Source organism: Vulpes vulpes, chromosome 10 (assembly GCF_048418805.1).
Source record: "Vulpes vulpes isolate BD-2025 chromosome 10, VulVul3, whole genome shotgun sequence".
NCBI lineage: Eukaryota > Metazoa > Chordata > Mammalia > Carnivora > Canidae > Vulpes > Vulpes vulpes.
The window spans coordinates 52,043,296-52,068,583 of record NC_132789.1 but is presented as its reverse complement, the minus strand read 5'-3'; the positions used below and the strand labels follow the sequence as shown (position 1 = coordinate 52,068,583).

General features: G+C 44.7%; 1 protein-coding gene and 1 long non-coding RNA gene across 2 annotated transcripts; one reads left to right on the top strand and one right to left on the bottom strand.

Moving 5' to 3' along the window:
• Positions 1 to 86: 86 nt before the first annotated feature.
• Positions 87 to 16,922, bottom strand: LOC140594202 (uncharacterized). Its single transcript, XR_011994823.1, has 3 exons — positions 16,783 to 16,922; positions 15,397 to 15,468; positions 87 to 211 (listed from the first exon to the last, which is right to left on the bottom strand). It is a non-coding gene; the product is annotated as an uncharacterized lncRNA (long non-coding RNA).
• On the top strand, positions 3,533 to 21,421 carry LURAP1 (leucine rich adaptor protein 1). The gene is made up of 2 exons (XM_025991916.2): positions 3,533 to 3,932; positions 15,391 to 21,421. The coding sequence occupies exons 1-2, from the start codon at positions 3,735 to 3,737 to the stop codon at positions 15,910 to 15,912; spliced, it is 720 nt and encodes a 239-aa protein (XP_025847701.1). The 5' UTR covers positions 3,533 to 3,734; the 3' UTR covers positions 15,913 to 21,421.
• Positions 21,422 to 25,288: the final 3,867 nt, after the last annotated feature.

Here is a 25,288-nt window from a genome sequence, read left to right as displayed (position 1 = left end):
TGGCCTGCGCAGGGGTGTCTTCGGAGGCCGAGGGGAATTAAACCCCGCTGCTACCTCTAGCCTAGACCTGGGGCAGGTCTCTTCACCTTGGGCTCAGCCCGGATTCCCGGTCTGTGAGATGGGGTGCGCTTACAGGATAGGATGCTTACGCCGTGCAGTCACCGTTCCAAGCACTTGGCCGACATCAGCTCTTTTCGTTCCACAACAGCTCCTTGAGGTAGATATTATTAGTAATGAGGCCCCAGGGCACAAAGCTGGGGGAGCTAGAACTCAAACATCGGTATCACATCTCCAGATTCCACCCCTAACCCCTGCCCTATACTGACAAGAATAATAGCGTTGTTGTGAAGCTTTGATGACATAATATATACAAAGCACTTAGCTGAACACAGTGGGTCTTAAACTTCACCTTGCATCAGAATCACTCTGAGGACGTCTTTTTTTTTTTTTTTTTTTTTTTTTTTTTCTGAGGGCGTCTTAAAACACAAATCGCTGGGCCCCATTCTGAGTTTTCGATTCAATAGTCTGGGGCAGAGCAGAAGACTGCATTTCTAACAAGTTTCTAGATGATGGTGATGCTTACTTGAAGCGAGTAGCTAGCCGTGAAAGTTTTAAGCAGAGAAGTGATAGAGTCCTATTTAAGAGAAATGTGCTGTTTTATGGAGAATGTTTTAAAAGGAAATGGAGGAAACCAGAAGACCAGTTAGAGTTTTTGAGTTCTCCATATTCCACCTGCTTCCTAAGCGGTGGGATGGTATCGTCCAAAATGTTAACAGTACTTATCCTTTTTTTTTTTTTTATTTTATTTATTCATGAGAGACACACAGAGAGAGGCAGAGACACAGGCAGAGGGAAAAGCAGGCTCCTCAGGGAGCCCAATGTGGGACTCAATCCCTGTACCTGGGATCTCTCCCTGAACCCAAGACAGACGCTCAAACACTGAGCCACCCAGGTGTCCCTAACAGTACTTATCTTAGAAGTCCAAGTACTGGATGATTTTTCCTAATAAGTATGTATTAGAGAATAGAAGAAAATCCAACACATCTTATTAGCATTTAAAAAAGATATCTCTCAGGGCTCCTTTCTGATCTTTGCTTCTCACTCTTCAGGGAAGATCTTATGCACTCTCCTGACCTCTATTACCACCAAGATTCTTATGCTCATGTCTGCAGTCCTAACATTTCTCCTGAGTTCTAGGCTGACCTGGGTCTGACTGCCTGCTGGACATCTTCACAGGGTCCTCCATCTCAATGTAACCCCTGCTGTGATCATCTCTTCCCATTTCTAGACCTCTTCCTGGGTTCCCTTCCTTTTTGAATGGCATCAGGCTAAACAGCTGAGAGTCACCCTTGAATCCTCTTCTCCAGCAACAAGTCCAGGTCTGTTTGCTCCCCCCTGTATTCTCTGTACCACACACACTGGCTAGCAATTAGTAGACTCTCCATAATATTATTGAAATCCTTGCTTTTTTAAACAAGCATTCATAAATGCCACTATAAATAAATCAACATAACCAGTTACCAAGTCTTGTCAATCTTACCTCCTTAAGAGTTCTCCATTCTGGGCAGCCCAGATGGCTCAGCAGTTTAGTGCTGCCTTCCGCCCAGGGCATGATCCTGGAGACCCAGGACCGAGTCCCACGTCAGGCTCCCTGCATGGAGCCTGCTTCTCCCTCCGCCTGTGTCTCTGCCTCTGTATCTCTCATGAATAAGTAAATAAAATCTTTAAAAAAAAAAAAGAGTTATCCATTCTGGTCTTTTTTTTGGATTTTATTTATTCATGAGAGATACACAGAGAGAGGCAGAGACATAGGCAGAGGGAGAAACAGGCTCCCTGTGGGAGGCCTGATGAGGGACTCAATCCCTGGACCCTGGTATCAGGACTGAGCCACAGGCAGACACTCAGCTACTGAGCCACCCAAGTGCCCTCTGGTCTAACTCTTCTGCAACCTCACAACCAGCCCCCTTGTCCAGGCCATTTCAGTTTCTTGATTTCCAATCAGTTTCCTTGACTCCAGATTTGTACCCCTCCAATCCTTTCCCCTTGCAAAATTCAGAGTAATTTTTCAAAAAGGCAAATCTGTTTTTTTAACCTCTGATTTAAAACCCTTCCATGGACCAACAGATACTAAGGAAAAATATTTTACTTAAGGTTACAAAGGTAACCGTTAGATGAACTAAAAATAGTGATAGAAATATATAGGGTGAATGGAGGAGGGGAAATACAGATTATAAGTGAGATAAATCATATTGATTATATTAGGAAGTTGGTAGACAATATTTAAAATTAAGAAATAGTAGTACTGTATAAGCGTATGTGGCGTTATGTGTATAAGCACCAGAAAAAAAAAAAAGCTGAATGTTGTTGCCTCTGGGAGTGGGGCTAGAGGTGGGAAAGAATAGAGCAGGTTAGCTATCTTTGCATTGTAAATCCTTCTGTGACCATGCACTGGAATTACTTGGATTAAACACCCAAATCAAGCCAAAACAAAAAAGTTTTTCATGGTTCCCCATGGCTTATAAAATACAACCCAAGCACCATAGAACCATCTTCTATAGCCACATTACTCCAAGTGTGGTCCCTTGATCAGCAACATGGCCATCACCTGGGAGCTTGTTAGAAAAGAACCTCAGGCTCCATCCCAGATCTACAGAATCACAATCTGCCTTTTAACAAGGCTTGCAGAAAATTCAAACGCAGTCAAGCTTAAGAAGCATCAGTCTAAAAAAAAAAAGCAAAAAAAAAAAAAAAAAAGGCATCAGTCTACAGGATCAAGCATGATCTGGCCGACCTGGACTTTTTTACCTTCATTACTGGTTGCTTCTCATTGGCCAGAAGTATGTTATTTTCTACTTCTTTAATCTAAAACTCAGTGGCAGGGCACCCAGCTGGCTTAGTCAGAAGAGCATGTAACTCTTGGTCTCTGGGTCTGAGTTCCGACTCTACGTTGGGCATAGAGATTCCTTTTTTTTTTTTTTAAGATTTTATTTATTTATTTGAGAGAGGGAGAGGGAGAAGCAGACTCCCTCCTAAGCAGGGAGCCTGATGCAGGGTTCCTTCCATCCCTGGACCCTGGGATCATGACCTGAGCTGAAGGCAGACACTTAACCCACTGAGCTACCCAGGTGCCCTAGAGATTACTTTAGATTAAATGAATAAATAAACTTAAAAAAATAAATTCCGTGGCTACACTGAAAGTGCATGAGGGTGTCAGTAGCTAGCTAGATTCTAACCACTGTTCTAGACCCAACCCTACCCCCCCACCCCTGGAAGCCTTTCAAAACCCTCTGCAGTTCTGGGTCACCACTGTTCCTTAAACTCCCCTATGGCTGAGGGTGCTTAGGCTTTGTTCAGCAAACACTTATCGAACGCCTGCTGTATGCCTGCTGTATGCTGGGCCGGATTCAGTCGGCAGAATGGGGAGAAGGCACTGAACTCTGCTAGCGCTCCTTCAAGTACAAATCCAAGTACACACAGATCGCCCAGCCCCACCCATTCCAGGGCCAGACGTGTGTGCGCAGCACTCGAACACACACACGCACAGGCACAGACACGCACGCACGCCGGCACAGTCTGCGCGGCTTTTCTGAGAGTTACGGTGCCCTCCGCCCGCCCCCGCGCGGCGCGGGCGGGGACCCGCCGGTTCCGCTGGGCGCGGGCAGCCGGGAGACGAGGACCCCTGCGACCCAGCTCCAGCCGGCCGGCCGCCCGGTCCTCTTCAGCCGTAGGCCCGCATGGAGGGGACTGTGGAGTCCCAGACGCCTGACCTGCGAGATGTGGAGGGCAAGGTGGGCAGGAAGACCCCCGAAGGGCTGCTCCGCGGGCTGCGAGGCGAAGGGGAGCCGGGAACCTCTGGCGCCCCGCTGCTCCCGGGGGCGCCTGGCGCGGGCCACGGCCTGGGGGACAAGATCATGGCGCTGAGGATGGAGCTGGTAAGTGTGGGCTGCGGGGGCCGGGGCCGGAGTCCCCAGCCGGGTTGGAAGGGACAGACTTAGGCACCCAGAGTTGGGCTGGAGAGGCGAGAGTTAAAACTCCCTACCTAACTCCTCGGGATCCCTCCCAGATCAATCCTTAAACCCCGGGGTTCATTAATTGCCCCTCCCAAAGGTGAGTGGGGCATTGATGGGTCCTGAAGACTTGAGGTGGGAGGCACTGGCTCCTGGAAGTTTTTCCTACCAAATAATTGGGAGGGGAGAGGTGAGGCTGGGAAGCACTGAGAACCTAGCAGAGCCCAAATCTCTCCCCACCCCACCCCACCCCACCCCTCCACCAGGGGCCATCTCTCCCCTGGCCACCGTTATGGGGCAACCAGTTTCTTCTTTTGGTGCAAACTGGGCCCCAGAGTTTGCTCATCTGAGGCCTCAGTGTTCATGACAGGATTCAGCTTGGAAGAGATCTGGGTGAAAACTGCCTGGACTAGAGCCACTAAAAACATCCTCCCTTTCCCCAAACCCCCCTCCCCAACCCCCACTTAAAGTACTTGGAAGTTCCTAGAACCCCGGGCATCAGAGTAATAGCACCATCAGCATTGGCTTCATCGCCTCTGAGCCCCCCAGGTATACTGGATTTTTGTATCTTGTACCTTCTTGGGGAGAAGAGAAGGAAACAGGCACCCTCCCCCTCCTTTTTGCTGCTAGTCTAGATTCAGAGCCAGAAGGGCATTTGGGGCTGCCCAGGCTCCCCAAGGCCCTGGTTCCAGTGAAGGGGGTAATTTACACCTGCCACCACTTTGCAGCCAGTTCTGGGGAACTGAAAAATTCTCTCTGGCTCAGAACCAGGAGGCCACAGTGAGTGTGTCAGCTAATAGGTCTTTCTGGAGCCCACCATCTGCCTAGCTGGGCTGTGAGAGAGCAGAGGAGGGCATGGGGGCTCTTAGGCTGACACCGGAGCCTTCTGGGCAGAGCAATCAGGGAAGGCTCCTTGGGGGAAGGATTTAAATGCCAAGTATGTGCTTGGCCCTGAAGGTTGGAGGTAAATACCAAATTCTTCAGAGCAGGCCTGTGACTGCCCACCTGAGGGAGGGGCTTGACTTTGCTTCACTGTATAAAGTGTTGCCAGGCATCATGCTGAGCACTTGACAAAATATTCTCTTACTCCTCACAGCAACCCTATTAGGCAAGTGATATTTTATAGATAAAGAAACTGAGGCACCGAGAGGTTAAGCAACTGCCCAAGGTCGTACAAAAAGTAAAAAGCAGAGCCAGCCTTTGAACTCATCTGCCTGCACTTTACATCTTTACCATTGAGATCTGCTTTGTGCCACTTTAAAGACTTTAAAGACGCTTTATGTCATTGAAGTGGGAAAAGCAGTCATCGTTTCCCCATCGCATAGATGAGGCAGGCTTGCCGGTGTTAAGGGGCTCGCCTGGCCTCACACAGGGAACCAGTAGAGGAGCCCTGCCTCTTCTTTGGTTCTGATTCTTTTGCCTTTGATGGAGATTACCTGTCTGTAAACTTTAAAGGGGGTACATTTAACTTCTGATTAGGTCTCTGCATTCTCAACCTAGCCTGGCCTGGGACTCTGGGCTGCCCATTGAAGGAGGGCGCCTGCTGGGGGCCAGAACAGGGAAAGGCTCCCTCCCTTATTCCTTTCTCCTTCCTTGGCCAAGATGTCAGTCAGTGTCATTGTGTACTCAGCCCTGCCCACTGTGGGGGCTGGGCAGAGGGTTTCAGTGGCAGAACTGGTCCAAGCTCTCTGAACACAGTCCTTCAACTGTCCCTCTCCCAGCAATCATGCAGGGAGTGGGCAGTCATGCTCCTAAGGCCAAGGTTATTCCTGCCTCTAAGCTCCTTTTCCTCTTGCTTCCCTCCCCCTCTCCCAGGTTCAGTGAACCAGCCAGACTCTGGGGTTTGTGGGAAGGGAAACAATGGCAACCTCTCCTACTTAATCCTCCTACTCAAACAACTGTTGCTGCGACAACCCACCCTCACAGGGCAACCTGAAAAAAAGCTTTAGGCAAGGAGGGGGATGTCCTGGGTTCAAGTCCTGACTCAGCTTCTGAATCATTTTGAGGTCTTGAGTAGAGCCCTGACTTTCTGTTGGCCTCAGTTTTCCTGCCTCTTGGAGGATGAAGGGACAGGGGCTTGTGGGACCAGATAGTCCTAGTAACGATAGTCTGAGAATCTCAATCCTTGGCCAGGGAGCTGAGCCTGGAATCTCCTGGCTTTACCCCAGGGCCTGATTTGGATTGAGCAAGGAAGAAGCCATACTCGTGACCCTGGGACTGAGTAGAGTCTGATGGGGAGGTGTTAAGAGGGGTAGTGGGGGACCTGAATCTCCTCAGGGAAGAGAACTGGGTTGGAGTGGCCTTTGAGGCTGCCTCTCTCCTGAGGTGCTTACCCCTTCTGTTTCCAAAGAGATGGTATGGAATGAGTGTTTCTTTTTCTGGCAAGAAAGTGTTGCTTTTTTCTATTCTGGGGAGCCATGCTGTCACAGTCAGGGAATCCCACTGTCGCAGGGCTATACAGTCTAGTTCTCAGATTCATTTCCCTTCAACACGGTAAAGCTTAACCCCCCTGAATCCTGGAGACCACCAGAGAGGCCAAGGATAGTAAAGGCAAGAGAATCACAGCGCTGAACCTGACCTATCTGATCTGAGGCTGTGTGCCATCAGAGAACTGTGCAGGGCCTGCTCTCAGGGAGCTCACGGTCTGAGTTCACAGGAAGGAGGGAGACAGACTAGTAACTCTGGTACAAGATGACAAATTATTGGAACCCAGGGTGGGCTTTCTGGAAGAGTCTTCATTAAGGAGTGACATGGTCAGGTTTGTACTCTGGAAAGATATTTAAAAAAATTTTTTTATTTTAATTTTTAATTTTTTAAACTTTTTTTTTAAAGATTTTATTTATTTATTCATGAGAGACACAGAGAGAAAGAGAGAGAGGCAGAGACACAGGCAGAGGGAGAAGCAGGCTCCATGCGGCAAGACAGACATGTGACTCAATCCCAGGTCTCCAGGATCACAACCTGGGCTGAAGGTGGCACTAAACCACTGAGTCACCTGGGCTGCCCTTTTTTTTTTTTTTTTTAAAGATTTTATTTTTAAGTAATTTCTATACCCAACGTGGGGCTCGAACCTACAATCCCTAGATCAAGAGTTATATGCTCTGGAACACCTGGGTGGCTCAGTGGTTGAGCATCTGCCTTTGGCTCAGGGCGTGATCCCAGGGTCCTGGGATTGAGTCCCACATCGGGCTCCCTGCAGGGAGCCTGCTTCTCCCTCCACTTGTGTCTCTGCCCCTCTCTGTGTGTCTCTCATGAGTAAATAAATAAAATCTTAAAAAAAAAAAAAGAGTCATATGCTCTACTGACTGAGCTAGCTAGTCACTGGTGGAAAAGGCACTTTGAATTGGAAGGGATACACTCTGTGTCCTCTGGTTGGAATGCCTCTCTTCACTGCTTAGTCTGGCTAAGTCCTACTTAACCTTTATGCCTCAGCTCATGTGCCTTATTGTAGGAAGCATTTTCTTACCTGCCTGGGTTGGGTTATGGCCCTTTAGGTGTCATGGCCCTCTGTATAACAGTCGTTTTCCCTAGCATTTGCCACATTGGATTTTAAGTGCCTGTATCTTTGTCTTAATTTACCCATAGACTGTGAACTCTCTGAGATCAAGAAATGGTATCTTTTCTTCCTTTAACACAATGTGATGCCTATAAGAAACACTTAATGAATATTGTTTCATAACTGGACAGATTAAATTTATCTTAAGGAAGAGCAGGGAAGACTTCCTAGAGGAGGTGGCATTTGAGGCTGGGGCTTGAAGGATGAATAAAGTCAGCGGTAATTTCAATTCAAGATAGCAGATTGAACACATGCATTTACCTGTTTCCTTCTGAAACTTCACTAAAAAGCCAGTAGATGGATTATTTCAAAAGCCATGAAACTATTATGACAACAAACACAGGAGAGAAGATGATAGGAACAAAATTTTGGAAGCAGGAAAGCAGAAGGAAGAGTGGTAACTTAGTAGACCTGAAAAAAGCTAACTTCTAAGCCAGCAGCAAGGAAAGCTGAAAACTAAAATATTTTGCACTACAGAAACCTTCAGAGGTCTCAGGACTTAGAAGCACCAGGTATTTCTGGAACTGGGAGCACAGATGAAGCTGAAAACAAAAGGGTTTGTGAATGTCTGCTTAAGAATCGTACTCTAGGGCAGCCTGGGTGGCTCAGCGGTTTAGCGCCGCCTTCAGCCCAGGTTGTGATCCTGGAGACCCGGGATCAAGTCCCACATCGGGCTTCCTGCAAGGAGCCTGCTTCTCCCTCTGCCTGGGTCTCTGCCTCTCTCTCTCTGTGTCTCTCATGAATAAATGAATAAAAATCTTAAAAAAAAAAAAAAAGAATCGTACTCTAAAATCCCCTCCCTAACTGGGCAAACAGGTGCCAGCCCCTTCTTTATTCTCACAGAAGATTGGAGATGTAAGTTTTGGAAAAGAATAGTACAGAGGGAAGTGAGGAAGGGGAAGATGGGAGGGAAGGAAGGAGACAATATAGCAGAAGAATTATTTTTAGTCTGAGAAGTTTTGTTTAATACATTTAGTTTGATTATGGACTAGGACTGTTGGTCTCACTGTTAATTTATTTGCCCCCAGTAAGCAATAATTGAAGATAATCTCTTTTATTGTATGTCATTAATAATCTGTATAGTTTGTAGCATTTTGGTTATTTTATGTCCATATCTCCTTATTGAAAATGCAAGTTTCAAAAAAAGAAAGAAAGAAAGAAAGAAAGAAAGAAAGAAAGAAAGAAAGAAAGAAAGAAAAATGTAAGTTTCTATCTAGAGGGACAGTTTTTCCGTGATCTTTGTAATCAGTAGACAAACCCAAAAATCATTTGTTTAATAGAATTAGAGTTGTGATATTATTCCAAAATCAGAAAAAATTCCAGGTAGAGAATTTTGTTCTGTGCTTATGTATGGTGAGTAAGTCGAGCATAGAAATAACATATAAGGGATCCCTGGGTGGCGCAGCGGTTTAGCACCTGCCTTTGGCCCAGGGTGCGATCCTGGAGACCCGGGATCGAATCCCACGTCAGTCTCCCGGTGCATGGAGCCTGCTTCTCCCTCTGCCTATGTCTCTGCCTCTCTCTCTCTCTCTCTCTATCATAAATAAATAATAATAATAAAAAGAAATAACATTAAAGCAAAATAGCTACCATTTATGAATTGATACTTGTCAGGCAATATCCTGTGCATGTTAATATGTTCCTTCCATTTTTAAAAATAAACCTTTATTCTTAATTTTTTTAGATTTTATTTACTTGAGAGAGATAGATAGCAAGAGATTACACATGAACAGAGAGGAGAAAGGGAAGCAGGCTCCCCACTGAGCAGGGAGCCCCATGCGGGGCTCAATTCCAGGACCCTGGGATTATGACCTGAGCTGAAGGCAGATGCTCAACCACTGAGCCACCCAGGTACCTCTAAAATAAGCCTTTAGGGATCCCTGGGTGGCGCAGCGGTTTGGTGCCTGCCTTTGGCCCAGGGCGCGATCCTGGAGACCCGGGATCGAATCCCATGTCGGTCTCCCGGTGCATGGAGCCTGCTTCTCCCTCTGCCTGTGTCTCTGACTCTCTCTCTCTCTCTGTGACTATCATATATAAATTAAAAAATTTAAAAAAAATAAAATAAACCTTTAAATGAGATAGTATCCTGATTTTACAATGAAGAAATGAAGGGGAAAACATTCCAATTTCCTGTGGTTCATTAATGGCATAACTGGAATTTGAATCCAGGTGTGTTTAATTCCAGTGCCTGTATTCCGCTTAGTGTATCAGCACTTGGTCATATTCTGGTTTATCATTCTAGATGTAAGACAGTTATTTCATGAATAATTTAATAAACATTTATCAATTGATAAGATAGATCAATTTTTTTTAGGATTTTATTTATTTATTCATGAGTGACACAGAGAGGGAGGCAGAGACACAGGCAGAGGGAGAAGCAGGCTCTCTGTGGGGAACCTGATTTGGGACTCGATCCTGTGACTCCAGGATCATGCTCTGGGCAGAAGGCAGGCACTAAACCACTGAGCTACCCAGGGATCCCTCAACTGATATTTTTTTAAAAACTAGAACTAGAAGATCTCCAGATTGAGAGACACTATGTAAAGTTGAGAGCGAGAAGGATTAAGTAGGGCAGCCTGGGTGGCTCAGGGGTTTAGCGCCGCCTTCAGCCCAGGGCTTGATCCTGGATTCCGGGGATCCAGTCCCATGTTGGGCTCCCTGCATGGAGCCTGCTTCTCCCTCTGCCTGTGTCTCTACCTCTTTCTCTCTCTTTCTCTCATTAATTAATAAATAGAATCTTAAAAAAAAAAAAAAAAAGAAGGATTAAGTCGGGATGCCCAGGGGGCTCAATCAGTTAGGCATTCAACTCTTCTTTTCAGCTCAGGTCACGATCTCAGGGCGGTGAGATCAAGCCCCATGTTGGGCTTCGTGCTTAGTAGGGAGTCTGTTTGAGATTCTCTCTCCCTTTGCCTCTCCCCTACCCCTATCCATACCCCCACCCCACTCCCTTGCACATGCACATGCACACACACACTCTGTCTCATAAATAAATCTTAAAAAAAAAAAAAAAGAAAGATTAAGTAAAAAACAAGTTAAATACCCTTCCAGCCTTTCCCCTTACTTGGCAGCTTTGCTTACATTATATTCTTTTTTTAAAAAAAAAAGATTTTATTTATTTATTCATGAGAGACCCAGAGAGAGAGAGCAGAGACACAGGCAGAGGGAGAAGCAGGCTCCTCATAGGGAGACCGATGTGGGACTCGATCCCAGACCCTGGGATCACGACCAAGGCATATATGGTCATATGTGAGCCAAAGGCAGACACTTAACTGTTGAGCCACCCAGATGTCCCTGCTTGCATTACATTCTTGATATGGGTAGAATATGGTGAACCCAACAGAAAAATACCACAAGAGATACTGGCTAACCCAAATAACCCAGCCAGATAATTCCTAGTGAGACTCAGAGTTGGTAAGGCTCATATATGTACATAAAGCTTTCAATTAGCTTTTTATTTTTTATTTTTTATTTTTTTTATTATTTATTATAGTCACAGAGAGAGAGAGAGAGAGAGAGAGGCAGAGACACAGGCAGAGGGAGAAGCAGGCTCCATGCACCGGGAGCCCGACGTGGGATTCGATCCGGGGTCTCCGGGATCGCGCCCTGGGCCAAAGGCAGGCGCCAAACCGCTGTGCCACCCAGGGATCCCTCAATTAGCTTTTTAGAGATCATTCTGAAGTATGAGCAGCTGCTAAAGGCTCTAAGACATCTGATGAGACCCTCTAACTATATAGACATAAATAAAAAGAAAAAACACCTTGAATGAAATGGAGATAATACTGGGAGATGAGAACTTATAAAAATCATTTATTATGTCCCTAAAAAGATAAGAGATAATATTGCAGCCACAGCAGAAAGCTATAAAAAGTAAAACATTCAGGGGTCCCTTGGTGGCTCTGCATCAAGCATCTGACTCTTAATTCCAGCTCGGATCATGATCTCAGGGTCATGGGATTGAGCCCTGAGTGGAATCTGCTGGGGATTCTCTCTCTCCCTCTGCTCCTCCCCTGCTGCTTGCTCAAGTGTGTATTTTCTCTCAAATCTTCAGAAAAAAATTTAAAAAACAAAAACATTCAGAGAACTAGAATAACTCATAGAGAAATAAAAACATGACAGGAAAATATGAAAAACTTAATAGAAGGACTGATAATGTTGAAATATTTCATAAACTAGAACAAATATAGAAAAGATGGAAGAGGGAAAAAAGGATCCATCCAGGACACCCTCTATTCAAATAATAGAAATTCCAGAAAAAAACAGAAAAATAGTGGAGGAGAAATAATCATCAAAGAAATAAAGAAAATATCCCTGAACTGAAGGACATAAGCCTCCAGTTTTGGGGTTTTAAAAATATTTTATAAAAAAAGAATAAATAAAATAAAAAATAAAATAAAAAATATTTTATTTATTTATTCATGAGAGACAGAGAGAGAGAAAGAGGTGGAGACATACTCCAAGGGAGAAGCAGGCTCCCTGCAGGGAGCCTGATACTAGACTCAATCTGGGGACCCTGGGATCACGCCTTGAGCCAAAGGCAGACTCTCAACCACTGAGCCACCCAGGTGTCCCAAGTCTCCAGTTTAAAAGAGCCCAACAAGGGGTGCTTGGATGGCTCAGTCAATTGAGCATCTAGCTCTTAGTTTCAGCTCAAGTAAGGATCTCCAAGTGGATTACCGCCTCCCCTACTCCAATGGCAGGCTCCATGCTCAGCAGGGAGTCTGCTTGCCCTCTCCCTCTCCATCTGCCCCTCTTCTCTCTCCCTCTCTGAAATAAATAAATAAATCTTTAAAAAAAATAAAAGGGTCCAACGAGTGGCCAGTTCAATGGATGAAAATAGACACCCCATGGCAAATTATTGGGATAGTTTAGAACACTGAGACCAAAGAGAAAATTCTAAAAACTTCCAGAAAGAATAGGAAGATGGTCACATACAAATGATCAGGAATCCTAATGGCATCAGCCTTTTCAAGTGTAACACTGAAAATTAAAAGACAATGGAACAATGTCTTGAGTCCAGAAGAAAAATTATTTTCAGCCTAGAATTCTATATGTGTCACACTGTCAACAGTGTGAGGGGAGAAGAGCATTTTAAGACAGGTGAAGCTTCAACAAATGTAGCTCCTGTGTAGACTTTCTCAGAAAGCTACTGGAGGACCCGGAGGAAAAGCACCAGACATAATGAAGATGTAAATCAAGAAAGAAGAAGACATGGGACCCAGGAAACCAGGCTCTGACCCGGGAAAAGAAGCAGAGAATCCCTAGGATGACGGTGAAGGAGGATCCCTGGAGGACGGTTGTGTAGAAGGCTCAGATTGGAGCAGATCAGAAGGCTCCTGAAGAGCTCCCTCTAAGAACACAAAATAAGTAGAAATGTGATTTGTTTAAATGCCTTGAGGGGAAGGGGCACCTGGGTGGTGGCTCAGTGTCTGCCTTTGGCTCCGGGCATGATCCCAGGATCCTGGGATGGAGTCCCACATCAGGCTCCCAACGGGGAGCCTGCTTCTCCCTCTGCCTGTGTCTCTGCCTCTCTCTGTGTCTCTAGTGAATAAGTAAATAAAATACTAAAAAAAAAAAAAAAATGCCTTGAGAGGAAAACTCAGACATTTGGGAGGGGGTTTTGTGATAACTTACTGATCACTATGTAGCAAACTAAGCAATAGAGGAGTAGTAGTATAGTGTAGTAGTAATATAGTCTGATAATAATGAATAATCATATAAGGTTTGATATATATCTATTGTTATTCTAAGGTATAATTTTTTTTTAAGATTTTATTTATTTATTCGTGAGAGAGACAGAGGCAGAGACACAGGCAGAGAGAGAAGCAGGCTCCATGCAGGGAGCCCGATGCGGGACTCGATCCCAGGACCCCAGGATCACACCCTGGGCCGAAGACAGGCGCTTAATCGCTGAACCACCCAGGGATCCCTAAGGTATAATTCTAAACATGAAGTAAGAAATGAAAAGTAAGCATAGTAAACTATACAACTTAGCTATGAATAGCGTTTCCAAATCCTTATAAGGTAATCACCGAATAACTCATTTTATTGCATATATTGGGGATACAGAGAAATGGGAAAGGTGTCTGTGTGGCAGAGGAATGGGTAGTAGGATGAAAGTTAAATCCTTAACTTTCCATCATGTGGGAAGTCAACACAAAGCACCTACAACTTAAAAGTCAATGAGTAGGGACGCCTGGGTGGTTCAGTGGTTGAGCATCTCTCTTCCACTCAGAGTGATCCCGTGGTCCTGGGATTGAGTCCTGCATCTGCTCCCCAAAAGGAGCCTGCTTCTCCCTCTGCCTATGTCTCTGCCTCTCTCATGAATAAATAAATACAATCTTAAAAAAAAAAAGTCAATGAGTAGCATGTTATTTGGATTTTCGAAGATAAGCACCAAAATAAACACCTAAAAAAAATGGATACTAGTTGTCTGTGGGAAGTGAGATTTAGGGTTAGGATGGGAGCCTATTGCTTTCAAGATAACTGCCTCTTTATGTTCATCCATTACATTGATTAAAAGGAAAACTAGAGACGCCTGGATGGCTCAGCAGTTGAGCACCTGCCTTCGGCCCAGGACGTGATCCTGGAGTCCTAGGATCGAGTCCCACATTGGGCTCCCTGCATGGAGCCTGCTTCTCTCTCTGCCTATGTCTCTGCATCTCTCTCTCTGTGTCTCTCATGCATAAATAAAATCTTTTTTTTTTAAAAAAAAAAGGAAAACTAAATAAAACAAAATCAGAAAGTCACGTGTGACAAGACCTGGGGCTCCCAGGGAAATATACCTAAGGAATAGCTGAGAGAAGGGCCAGGGCTATATTTTGACAGCTTTTGGGTGTCGACAGATTTTATTCTCATTGCAGCACAAAGCTCAGAAAGGCTCTTGAGAAGGGGAGGAGCAGATCCAGACTTGTGTTTGGGGAAAATAACTTCTGGCATCTGAGCTGGGAGGGACCCTGGAGATGACCCAATAAGTTATCCTTACTCCCAGTATAGACAGAGAGACAGGTGTGTGGTGAAGACAAGCCCTGAATCCCCAGCCAATAGGATTCTGACCCTTTGAACAACAGCTGCCAACACCCTGAAGGGTCTGGGGGACCAGGTTAGCTTCCTCTTTATTCCATAGCTCTTGCCTCCCTTTGGCCCAGTCCACTTCCTAATCAGCACCAGGCAACTCAGCCTATTAGGCTGTTCTTTGAATGTGGACTGTTTCAGTAGTTAATACCCTATCTATGAAGTTCAAAGCTCAGTAGGATCAGATTTCAATACTAAACATTTACTGAGACCTTACTCTGTGTTTAGCCCGATGTTGCATACTTAATAAACAGCATCTCAGACTTCTCGCGGCCATCCTGTAGATGAGTGAGTTAGCCCTGTTTTACAAACAAGGAAACCGAGGCTCAGAAAATGTAAGAAAGTTGTCCACAATCATATAGCTAATCAGTGGTAGAACTGAGATTCTTTTTAAAGATTTTATTTCATTCTTGTAATTTATTTATTTGAGAAAGAGAGCACAAGCAGGGGGAGCAGCAGAGGGAGAGGGAGAAGCAGGCTCCGCGGGGCTTGATCCCAGGACCCCGAGATCATGGCCTTCACCTTGGGTCTTAATCGATCTTAACCGATTGAGCCACCCAGGCGCCCCCAGAACTGAGATATTTAACAACAATCTGTCTGCTTCTAAAGCCCACACTCTAAAACCCACCATGCTTCTATTCCCAGGCTTCTTGAAATTGAGGCGTGGTTGGCTGAGCTACAAAATGGGGCCTCTGGAAAGATTTGGGAAACCCATGTCTCAGAACCTTGGACTAATTCCTTCTCCCACTCCCCCAGGCTTACCTGCGAGCCATCGATGTGAAGATCCTGCAGCAGCTGTTGACCTTGAATGAGGGCATCGAGGCTGTGCGCTGGCTGTTGGAGGAGAGGGGGACACTGACCAGCCACTGCAGCAGCCTCACCAGCAGCCAGTATAGCCTGACAGGCGGGAGCCCAGGCCACTCAAGGCGAGGCAGCTGGGACAGCCTGCCAGACACTAGCTCCATGGACCGGCTGGACAGTCTCTCCATTGGCAGCTTCCTAGACACGGTGGCCCCCACCGAGCTGGATGAACAGGGCCCCCCTGGTGCTCCCCGCCCTGAGACGGACTGGGCAAAGGTTATACCCAGTGGGGACAGGGCCAGGACTGAGGTGGACCCGACAGCCAGCAGACTAGGGAGCTTGAGGGCTGTGTGGAAGCCCCCAGGGGAGGGGCTCCATGGTGGACCTCCTGAGCCCCTAGAGGATGAAGGTGCCAAACTGGGCTTTGAGGCCCATTGGTACTGGGGGCAGTGCCAGGATGATGTGACCTTCTTATAATAACTTTCCCACCCTTTTGTATTCCTGTGGCTCTTTCATCACTAGGCCCTGGTCTCCCTAGAAGTTTATTCTCCCTCATTCTGGGGCTAGGAAGAGGCTACATTGAAATCAGTTACCATGGAAACTGGTCTTACCATCCTTTTGGTCCCTGAGGAGGCTGTCCTTTATCCCTCCATTATTGGGACCCTAGAGCTATTTCCACAGATACATTGACTCTAGAGGCTTGGCCCGTGGCTCCTGATGTGATAGTATCTCTTCCCCGTGCCCCTGCAACTAGGTCAGGATTTGAGGGATTTAGGAACCCTAGGAGATCACTGAAGAAGAGATGGGGGTACAATGACTTCACCCAACATCTTGGAGCCTTGGCCCCCCTCTTGGCCAGGATGGAGATTGTGGAGGGACATGGACATTCAGGGCCAACCCTCCATGGATTGGCCCTCCCAGAAGCCTTTGGGGTTGGTAGAACCACCCCTTCCTGTCTGGTGAGTGATGTCACTTCCTGCCAAGATGGGTTAGCCTCTCCCTGGTATGGGTCCTTAGGGGTCAGTATGCAGGTGGCTGAGCCCCTGCTGCTAAGTGAGACCATACCATTTATTCTCTATACCATTATTTCTTGCAAGTGGGGACATTCCCCCCTCCTGGGAGGAAAGCTGCTCACTGCCAGGGATTTGTGCTTCTTTTCAGAAAGATTCTTACTTTTTAAATGGAATGTTCTCATTTTAGTCCAGAGGGTCTCACTTCCTCTGTGGCCACATTCCTGTCTGATGCCAGCAGCCCTATATCTGTGCGTTTAGGAAGGGAAATGCCGGGGCCTCTACCCACAGCTCTCACAAGTTTGTATGGCCTGCCCTATTTGGTCCCCTGTCTTACCTTGTCCCTGGCTTGCCCCCCTTCTTGTATTCTGGCTCCAAATCTGTCTGCCAGGAGGTTCAGCTTTTGTGTCTCCACACCTTCTCGGTTTCCACTTCCACTTCGGGGCCTCAGGCCTTTTATATGCAGATGAGTTTCCCCATTTCTCCCCCTAAACACCTTCTTTCCCCATTGCTGATGGAAATCTGAGGGAGGAGAAGCTTGAAGTCTCTGGGCTCTGGGGGGGTGTATCATAATTTCCAAAGTGGGGAGGTGTCTTCTCTGATCCCATGATTTCCCTTCCCCCATCCTGCCCGGGACCTTCCAGCATAGGGTCACAAGGATGCCTGCCAGAGGCTGAGACACAAGAACTCCCCTTGTCTGGGTTACAATGGATGGTGGGGGGTGCGGTGTGGCAGGGAAAGACAGAGGCCCTTTGGTCCTAGGGCCCACATCCTGGGAGGGGGAGAGATGGTGAGTGGGGGAAGCCTGCTTTCCTTCCTCCCTTAGAGCAAGCCCTAGATGCCTGGGACCTGAGGAGAGGGCAGGAGACCGGTTCTGGGCCTGGGTCCTAGGACCCTAGGGAATTACAACGAAGAAAGAATTCACAGAAGCTGCCAACCTGGAGCCCAAGGAGGGGACAGATTGGGCGGCAGGGACAGTGGTGGTGAGGGCAGGGGCTGTGACTGATGTCAGAGAATGAATTCTTGGCAGTTAACCCTTGGAACCCCAGCCAACTGCCCCTATTTTGGTCCTTGTCTTTCCTGGGGCCTGAGACTAATTATAGGAAGGCAAAAAAGAGAAAAGGATGTCAGGTGATCCTTACCTAGTTGTTGTGCCGTCTTGTGTGGAGGTGTCTTCCTCCAATCCTAAAATAACTCCTGCAGTTTCTTTACTTTTCTTTCTCTGCTGGGGAAGGGAAGGAAGCCAAGTTCATCTCCACTTCCCCTAAATTCCTCAGGTTTTGTTCTGCAAGCACTGCGCCAGTCGTTTGGCGGCAATACATTCAGTCTGTAGCTCTCGCCTAAAGACTCTCTCCTATCTCCTCAAGGTGATGGAACTCTCTAAAGCATATTCTTAGCCCCTCCTCCTTTGCCACCTGCCAGCCCTCTCTGTGCCACTTCTCCTGGACTTGGGGCACCTGCCGCCCCCTCAGGCTGGGAATTCAGATACCCCTTTCCAGTGCCTACTCTGTTGCCATTTTGTAATGTACTCTTGGGTAAACTACCTTTTCATTTCAAAGCCTTGTATTCCTTTTTGAAGTGCAGTGTACTCCTTTGGGTAGGCTACACACTTCTGAAGAGGTTGCGCACCCTCTTGTGGCCGTTGTGTACCATTGCCGGGGTAACTGCACAGAAGCCCTAAGTTCAAGGAGACAGAAGACCAGCCCCTTTGTGCACAGACAGGTAGAGAGACAGGCCTGAAGAGGGCCGAGACTTGTCCAGTGTCACCATTGTAGATCTACACCAATGCTGGGTTAGAGAGCCCCTTGCCTGTCTGCCCACAGTGCCATCACTTGGTCAGACTGTTGGTTCCCTCACCCCACCCAGTTAACATCACCCAAGCCGAAAGAACAGAAAGAAATTTCTCCAGTTTAATATTTGGGTTCTTAACCCCACTCTAGAGAGGCAGCTCAGTGTTTGGAGAAAGAGCTATAGGCTCTGAGGAAGGAGAACCTTGGACCTGGATTGGGTAGAGGGCTCATGAATCTGGACTGCAGATATAAGAAAAATCATCCTGGACCAACTGTTTTTCCAGGGAAGCTCAGCATTTCAGACCTGGAGGTTAGAAGTGGGGTGGGGGTGGGGAGATTTGGGATGAGGAAATCCAGATGGGTCCTGTGGAGTGGGCGAGGAGCTCCCCAGGTCAAGGGAGTACAGCTGGGTAGGCACATTTGGGTAAAGGCCAAGATGAGACTGCTCATGGCTGCTGCAGAAACAAAGCCCAGGAGGGGAAAGTGGGGTGCTGACAGAATGAGTCCATGAAGGAGATACAAGGCAAGTGTAAGGGCCCACATTTAGTAAGCCGACTGGAAGCGGGCCGACTGGAAGCTCAGTGGCAGCCTAGGGGAGAAGGGCTCGGAGCTTGTAGCAGACAAGCTCACTGTGCATGGTGCCAGGGGCTACTGGGTGTTCAGTGACACCTGATGATTGAATGAAAGAATGAATGTGTGTAAACCCGCCAGGAGATGTGACCTATTTTCTTAAAAAGTGGGTAATTAGATAGTAGGAGGTAACTTAAAACCTTATTCTATTTAATTCAAAGCAACCCTATAACTAACGCATTCCTAACAATGTATGGTTGCTTAGACGTTTGCTCAAGGTCAGAGAGGTACGAAATCAACTATGATATGAACCTGAGTCAGCCGACTGCTTGGGCGCCCAGGAAGCCTTCCCTGATTCTTCACTTGTCACTGTCACAGACGTTACTCTTCTAAGAGAACAGGTTATGCTGCTCAGTGGCAGGGCCAGTGTACTAGCGCCCTACCGCCGCTGTAATGAATGAGCACAACTTAATGGCTTAAAACAACACAAATTTAATATATTACAGTTCTGGAGGTCAGAAGTCTGAAATCGGTTTCACTGGGCTGAAGTAAAGTCAAAGTGTTGACCTATCTGTATTCCTCCTGGAGACTCTAGAAGAGAATCCATTTCTTTGACTTTTCTGGCTTCTAGAGCCTGCTTGCATTCCTTGGTTCATGGCCCCTTCCTCCGTCTCCAAGGCAGTAGAATGGCATCTTCTCTCCTCTCTGACCTCTGCTTTCATTTCTTCTAAATCTATTTTCTCTTATGAGGATTATGTTGTGATTACATACGCTTGGGAGTATATTGGGCCCACTGGGAAGATCTAGGATCATCTCCCCACGTCAAGATCCTTACTTAACCTTATCTTCAAAGTCCCCTTTGTCATAAAAGGTAAGATATTCACAGGCTTTGAGGATTAGAACATGAACATCTTTGGTGGAAGGGCCATTATACAGCCTACCAAAAGCAGAGATGGAGGGTGGGTAGATGGATGCACCCAGCATCCATCTGTGTTTTGTCCAGATTCCCTAAGCTTGAAGTGAAGAAGGGTGGCAGGAAGATGGGTGGCCAAGGGGAAGGTGGCCAGGTCCAGGCCCCATGTCTGGAAAGTGTGCAATGTGCCTCTTACATCAGCACTACCAGGAAGAGCTGAGACGGAAGGGAGAAATTCTCAGTTTAGGGAATTTTGAGGCTTGACACTTTCCTAGTGAACATGGTAGTGGATTCCAGCAGGCTCTGTCTTCAACACTGCCTCCTCTCTAAAACCATTCTGTGCTCCTCAAGGCAGAAGATAATTGCCAGCAAACTAGTCTGGGCTCTCTCTGAAAAGGGTAGATTCATTGTCACCTTTTTAAATCCTTATGTTTTATTCCTTAATAAGTTAAACCATGCCTCTCAGAACATGGTGAACTCTCATCCTCAGTTAATAACTAGGGCCTTTATTGCTTTATTTTCTTCTTTGATCCCTGACCCCTATTCTCATTCCTCTCCCTGACCTAGGCACACCCTCTAATGTTTTAGTATGTGTTTGGATATATTTGTATGGTTAAAAAAATATGTAATTGTGTGCTTATGTGTTTTAATATATATAAATGGTATTCTTTACTACTATAAGCTAACTTCCACAATAAATTGCCCCGTATTTCAGCGATTTAACGCAGTAAAGATTTATTTTTCACTTAAGCACAGGTGTTCCTGCCTAGACAGCTCTCTTCCACTGTCCATTTCAGGTCCCAGGCTCCTTCCATTTTTCAAGTGGTGATAGCCTGATTCTGCATCATAAAGTTCCTGTCAACTTTTTCCAAATTGTTTTAATATCCATTAACGTCTGTTTCATAAATTGGCTATTTCACAAGATATTACAAAATGATGACTTTTATTAGTTCTAATTCTATACAGAAAATCTTTTTCACATCCTCTAGACCATTTGGTTACCCTAAAATAAAGTTTATACCAGAATAGCAAGATGAATGCTTAAATCTCTTACTGCACTTATCCCTTTTAAACTAGTAAACTGATGCCCTAGCAACTCGGTGTTCAGCTATTTTGTTTTGTTTTACTCTCTCTTTAAATTATTGTGAATTTGTAGTTTTTAATATATTTAATGTCTTTTAATCACTTGTGTTTATTTTGTTTTATATCATACAAAATTTCAAGAATATACAAAAATAGAGAAAACAGTACAGTTGACCCTTGAACGATGGCATAGGTTAGGGGCACTGACCCCTTGCCCAGCTGAAAATCCGCATGTAACTTTTGACTCTGCAAAAACTTAACTACTATTAGCTTACCGTTGACTGGAAGCTTTATTGGTAACAAAAACAGTTGATTAACACATATTGTATGTTATATGTATTACATATTTTTTATTACAATAAAGTAAACTAGAAAAAATAAAATGTTATTAAGAAAATCATAAGGAAGAGGAAGTATATTTACAGTACTGTACTGTATTTATAAAAACAAAATCCATGTATAAGTGGACCTGCACAGTTCAAACCCATGTTCTTCGAGGGTCAGCTCTATAGTGTATAACCCCCCCCCCACAAACACACAAACATATATATGATAAAATACCTCATGAGTACATATTAATACTTTCAATTCACATTCAAGATTAAAGAGCTTTTACTCAATCTCTTGTCTAGCCCCTTTTTTTCTATACCGAGAATCTTGATTTTCAAGGACATGGGTGATAATAAAATTAGAATCCTCCATAATTACTCATTTCTTTTATCTCATCCACAAAGCACTTTCAGAATAACAATATTCATACTACCACCAATATGATTACTGAAAACATTAAGAAGGTATTTTACAAATGTATTTCCCATTCTCTACCTCATTAAAAAACATAGTAGGGACGTCTGGGTACCTCAGTGGTTGAGCATCTGCCTTTGGCTCAGGGCATGATCCTGGGTCCTAGGATTGAGTCCTGCACTGGGTTCCCCACAGGAAGCCTGCTTCTCCCTCTGCCTATGTCTCTGCCTCTCTGTGTGTGTGTCTCATGAATAAATAAATAAAATCTTCAAAAAAAAAAAACCTTGTAGTAAATCTACATTGCCGGGGTATATAATCATTATATATCTTTCGTTCTTAGCCTTATTATATAGTTTTAGTTCTATAAGTAATCTTTTTTCTTTTTAAAGATTTTATTCATTTATTCATGAGAGACACACAGAGAGGGGCAGAGACTTAGGCATAAGGAGAAGCAAGCTTCTTGCAGGGAGCCTGATGTGGGACCTGATCCTACCCCAGGATCATACCAGGATCAAGCCGAAGCCAGATGCTCAACCACTGAGCTACCCAGGCATCCCAGTTCTACAGGTAATCCTGTAATTAATATTAATCTCTAGTCTTTACGTCATTCTACTCAGTTATCTGAAGCTGATTTTCTAATAGATTCCCCAGGAAGGGCACTTGGCAACAGTGTTCTCTGAGATCTTGCATGTTAATAAGTTTATGCCCTTTATACTTACAAAGTCTGTTTTGCTAGGTTCACACTTTCCTTTCTTGGGTCTCTTAAATGTTACTTTATTTTCTTCTGGCATAAAGTGGTACTGTTAAAGTCTCATGATGATTTAAATTTCCTGTGGTGTATATGTGTGTGTGCTTAGATGCCCAAAGGATTTTTTTCATTTTCTTTAAAGTTCAGTCATTACAGAAGTACCTGGCTGGCTAAGTCAGAGGACCCTATGATTCTTGATCTCAGGGTTCTAAGTTCAAGCCCCATGTTGAATGTAGAGGTTACCTAAAAATAAAATCCTTAACATAAAATAAATATCATCATTTTATTAGAATGTCTTAGTGTTGGTCATTTTGGGACCATATTCTCAATTTTGCAGTATGTTCTTTAAATACATAGTTTCGAGTTTTCTTTATTTCAGGAAACTAATAGTTTTTAGTATTCTGTTCTTTTGCTCTGGTTTTCTTCTGGGACTCATCTATCCAATTTTTAAAATCTTTTTCCCTATTTTCATTATTTATCAATGTCTAACTCTTTATCTCTTCATATTTTTAAAATTTTTAAACATTTCCTCTTTTCCACCTTTCTAAGGCATCATCTATTGTGTTCACTGTTCTTGTGTACTTTCTAGTTTAGTCTTCATGTCTAAAATGATTTTTTTCTTTTATTTCTCATTCCACCCTAAGTCCCGCTGCATCATATCTGAGTTTTTCTAATTCTTTTTTTTTAAGATTTTATTTATTTATTCATAATAAATAAGAGAGAGAGAGGCAGAGACATAGGCAGATGGAAAAGCAGGCTCCCCACAAGGAGCCCAATGTGGGACTTGATCCAGCATCCTGGGATCACGCCCTGGGCCAAAGGCAGATAGATGCTCAACCGCTGAGCCACCCAGGTGTCCCGAATTTTTCTAATTCTGATTTATGTTGCCCTTTCATGATCATATCATGTTCTCCGTGTCTTTTGGCTTGTTTTGAAATAGTAGTTAGCAGCTTTGGTCTGTTTTGTGGCATACCTTTCTGGTGTGCTTCATTATCCGTAGTCATGTGACTTTTATGGTTCTTTTGTAATAACTTTCTATGGGATTTGACCATGATGCTTTTCTATTGTTGATTTTCTGTGAATGAATGAATGAGATGGGGCTCGGAAAAACATTTATAACATCACAGAGCTCCTTCTTCTGTGACTTTGTCTGGCTTGCTTTCTGGGATATCCTGGCTCTGTTCCCCTCCTCTGTGCTGGTAGCCTAGGTCCTTTCCTTCCTCTGAGTTGTCCCCACCCTACTACATTTTGATCCGCTCCAGGCAACTTCTCCTCAGTATGAAGCACGGTACTAGAAAGAAGCCGTGGTGGGTCAGTTTGACAATTCATAGGAGCCAGACCTGCCCCCACCCCTTAGACCTCCTCACTGAAGGCCCTTGGCGCTCACTTGCTATTTTATTTTATTTATTTATTTTTTTCACTTCCTATTTTAGATGGCAGATCCCTCCGGGTTTCATTTACTGCTCTCAATTGGCCTGTCTTGCTTATCTGTACTTTTTTTTTTTTTTTTTTTTAGTTTTCCTGTTCTCATTCTGTCAGAGGCCATCCCTTCGTTTCCTTCTTTCTCCTGTACAGATGCTGATCTTGAGCAGGTCTGGTGGCTGTTGTTCCTACTTTCTTGTGTTTGGGGGTTGTGGAGATGCCTTTGTCACCAAATTTGTTATATATGTTGTCTGTGGTTTTTTTCTTTTTAATTTTACTCACCAGTCACTGAGTAAGTTTTTATGTGGGGATCTGAAGAGATAGGACTATGCTGCCCCCAATGCCATCATCTTGCCAGGATCCTCTCCCATTTATCCTTTGGTGTTTATAAAATCTGTAGTCATATCCTCTCTTTCATTCCTGATATAAATAATTTGTGTTTCTTTATTTTAGTTTTCATTGATCTTCCTAGGAGTTTACTCATTTTATTAATATTTTTAAAGAACCAACTTTTGGCTTTGTTAATTTTCTCTATTGTTCATTCTATACCTCATCAAACTTTAATTTTTATTTCCTCTATTCTATTTTGGGTTTAATTTGCTCATATTCCTCTAGTTTCTTAGGTGGAAACTTAGATAATGGATTTTTAAGCCTCTATTTTATAAATAAGCTATAAATTTCCCTCTAAGCACTGATTTACCTACATCTCGTACTTTTTTGTTGTTGTTGTTGAGAGAGAGAGTGCGCGGAAGGGGCAAAGGGAGAGAGAGAATCTTAAGCAGGCTCCACACCCAGTACAGAACCCTATTCAAGGCTCAAGCCCACAACCCTCAGATCATGACCTGAGCAGAAGTCAAGAGTCAGATGTTTAACCAACTGAGCTACCCAGGTGCCCCCATCTCATACATTTTTTATATACTTTATTATTAATATCATTCAGTTGTAAAACTTTTAGGATTTCCTTTGCTATTTCTTCTTTTGGCCATGAGTTAATTAGAAGTATATTGCTTGGGCAGCCCTGGTGGCACAGCGGTTTGGCTCCGCCTGCAGCCTGGGGTGTGATCCTGGAGACCTGGGATCGAGTCCCACATCGGGCTCCCTGCATGGAGCCTGCTTCTCCCTCTCCGTGTGTCTCTGCCTCTCTCCCTCTGTGTCTATGAATAAATAAATAAAATCTTTAAAAAAAAAAGAAGTATATTGCTTACCAAGTATTTAGGGCTTTCTAGAAAACTTATTGATTTCTATCAGAAATCCAGAAAATATATTCTGTATAATGTCTATTTTTTTTAATTTATTGAGATTTTTTATGGTCCAGAATATGACCTTTCTAGGTGAATGTTCCATATCCCCTTCAAAAGAATGTGCACTTTGCAGTTGTTGTGTATGATGTTATACAAATGTCAATTAGGTCAAAGTATTTGATAGGGTTGGTTTATTTTTTTTTAAGGATTTTATTTATTTATTCATAGAGATGCAGAGAGAGAGAGGTAGAGACAGGCAGAAGGAGAAGCAGGCTCTATGCAGGGAGCCCAACATGGGATTCGATCCCGGGTCTCCAGGATCACACCCTGGG

Excerpts from the sequence above, each read along its gene's own strand:
- LURAP1 (XM_025991916.2), top strand. The coding sequence starts at position 3,735 with ATGGAGGGGACTGTGGAGTCCCAGACGCCTGACCTGCGAGATGTGGAG. Across the intron at positions 3,933-15,390 it reads TGGCGCTGAGGATGGAGCTG|GCTTACCTGCGAGCCATCGA; the intron begins GTAAGTGTGGGC and ends CCACTCCCCCAG.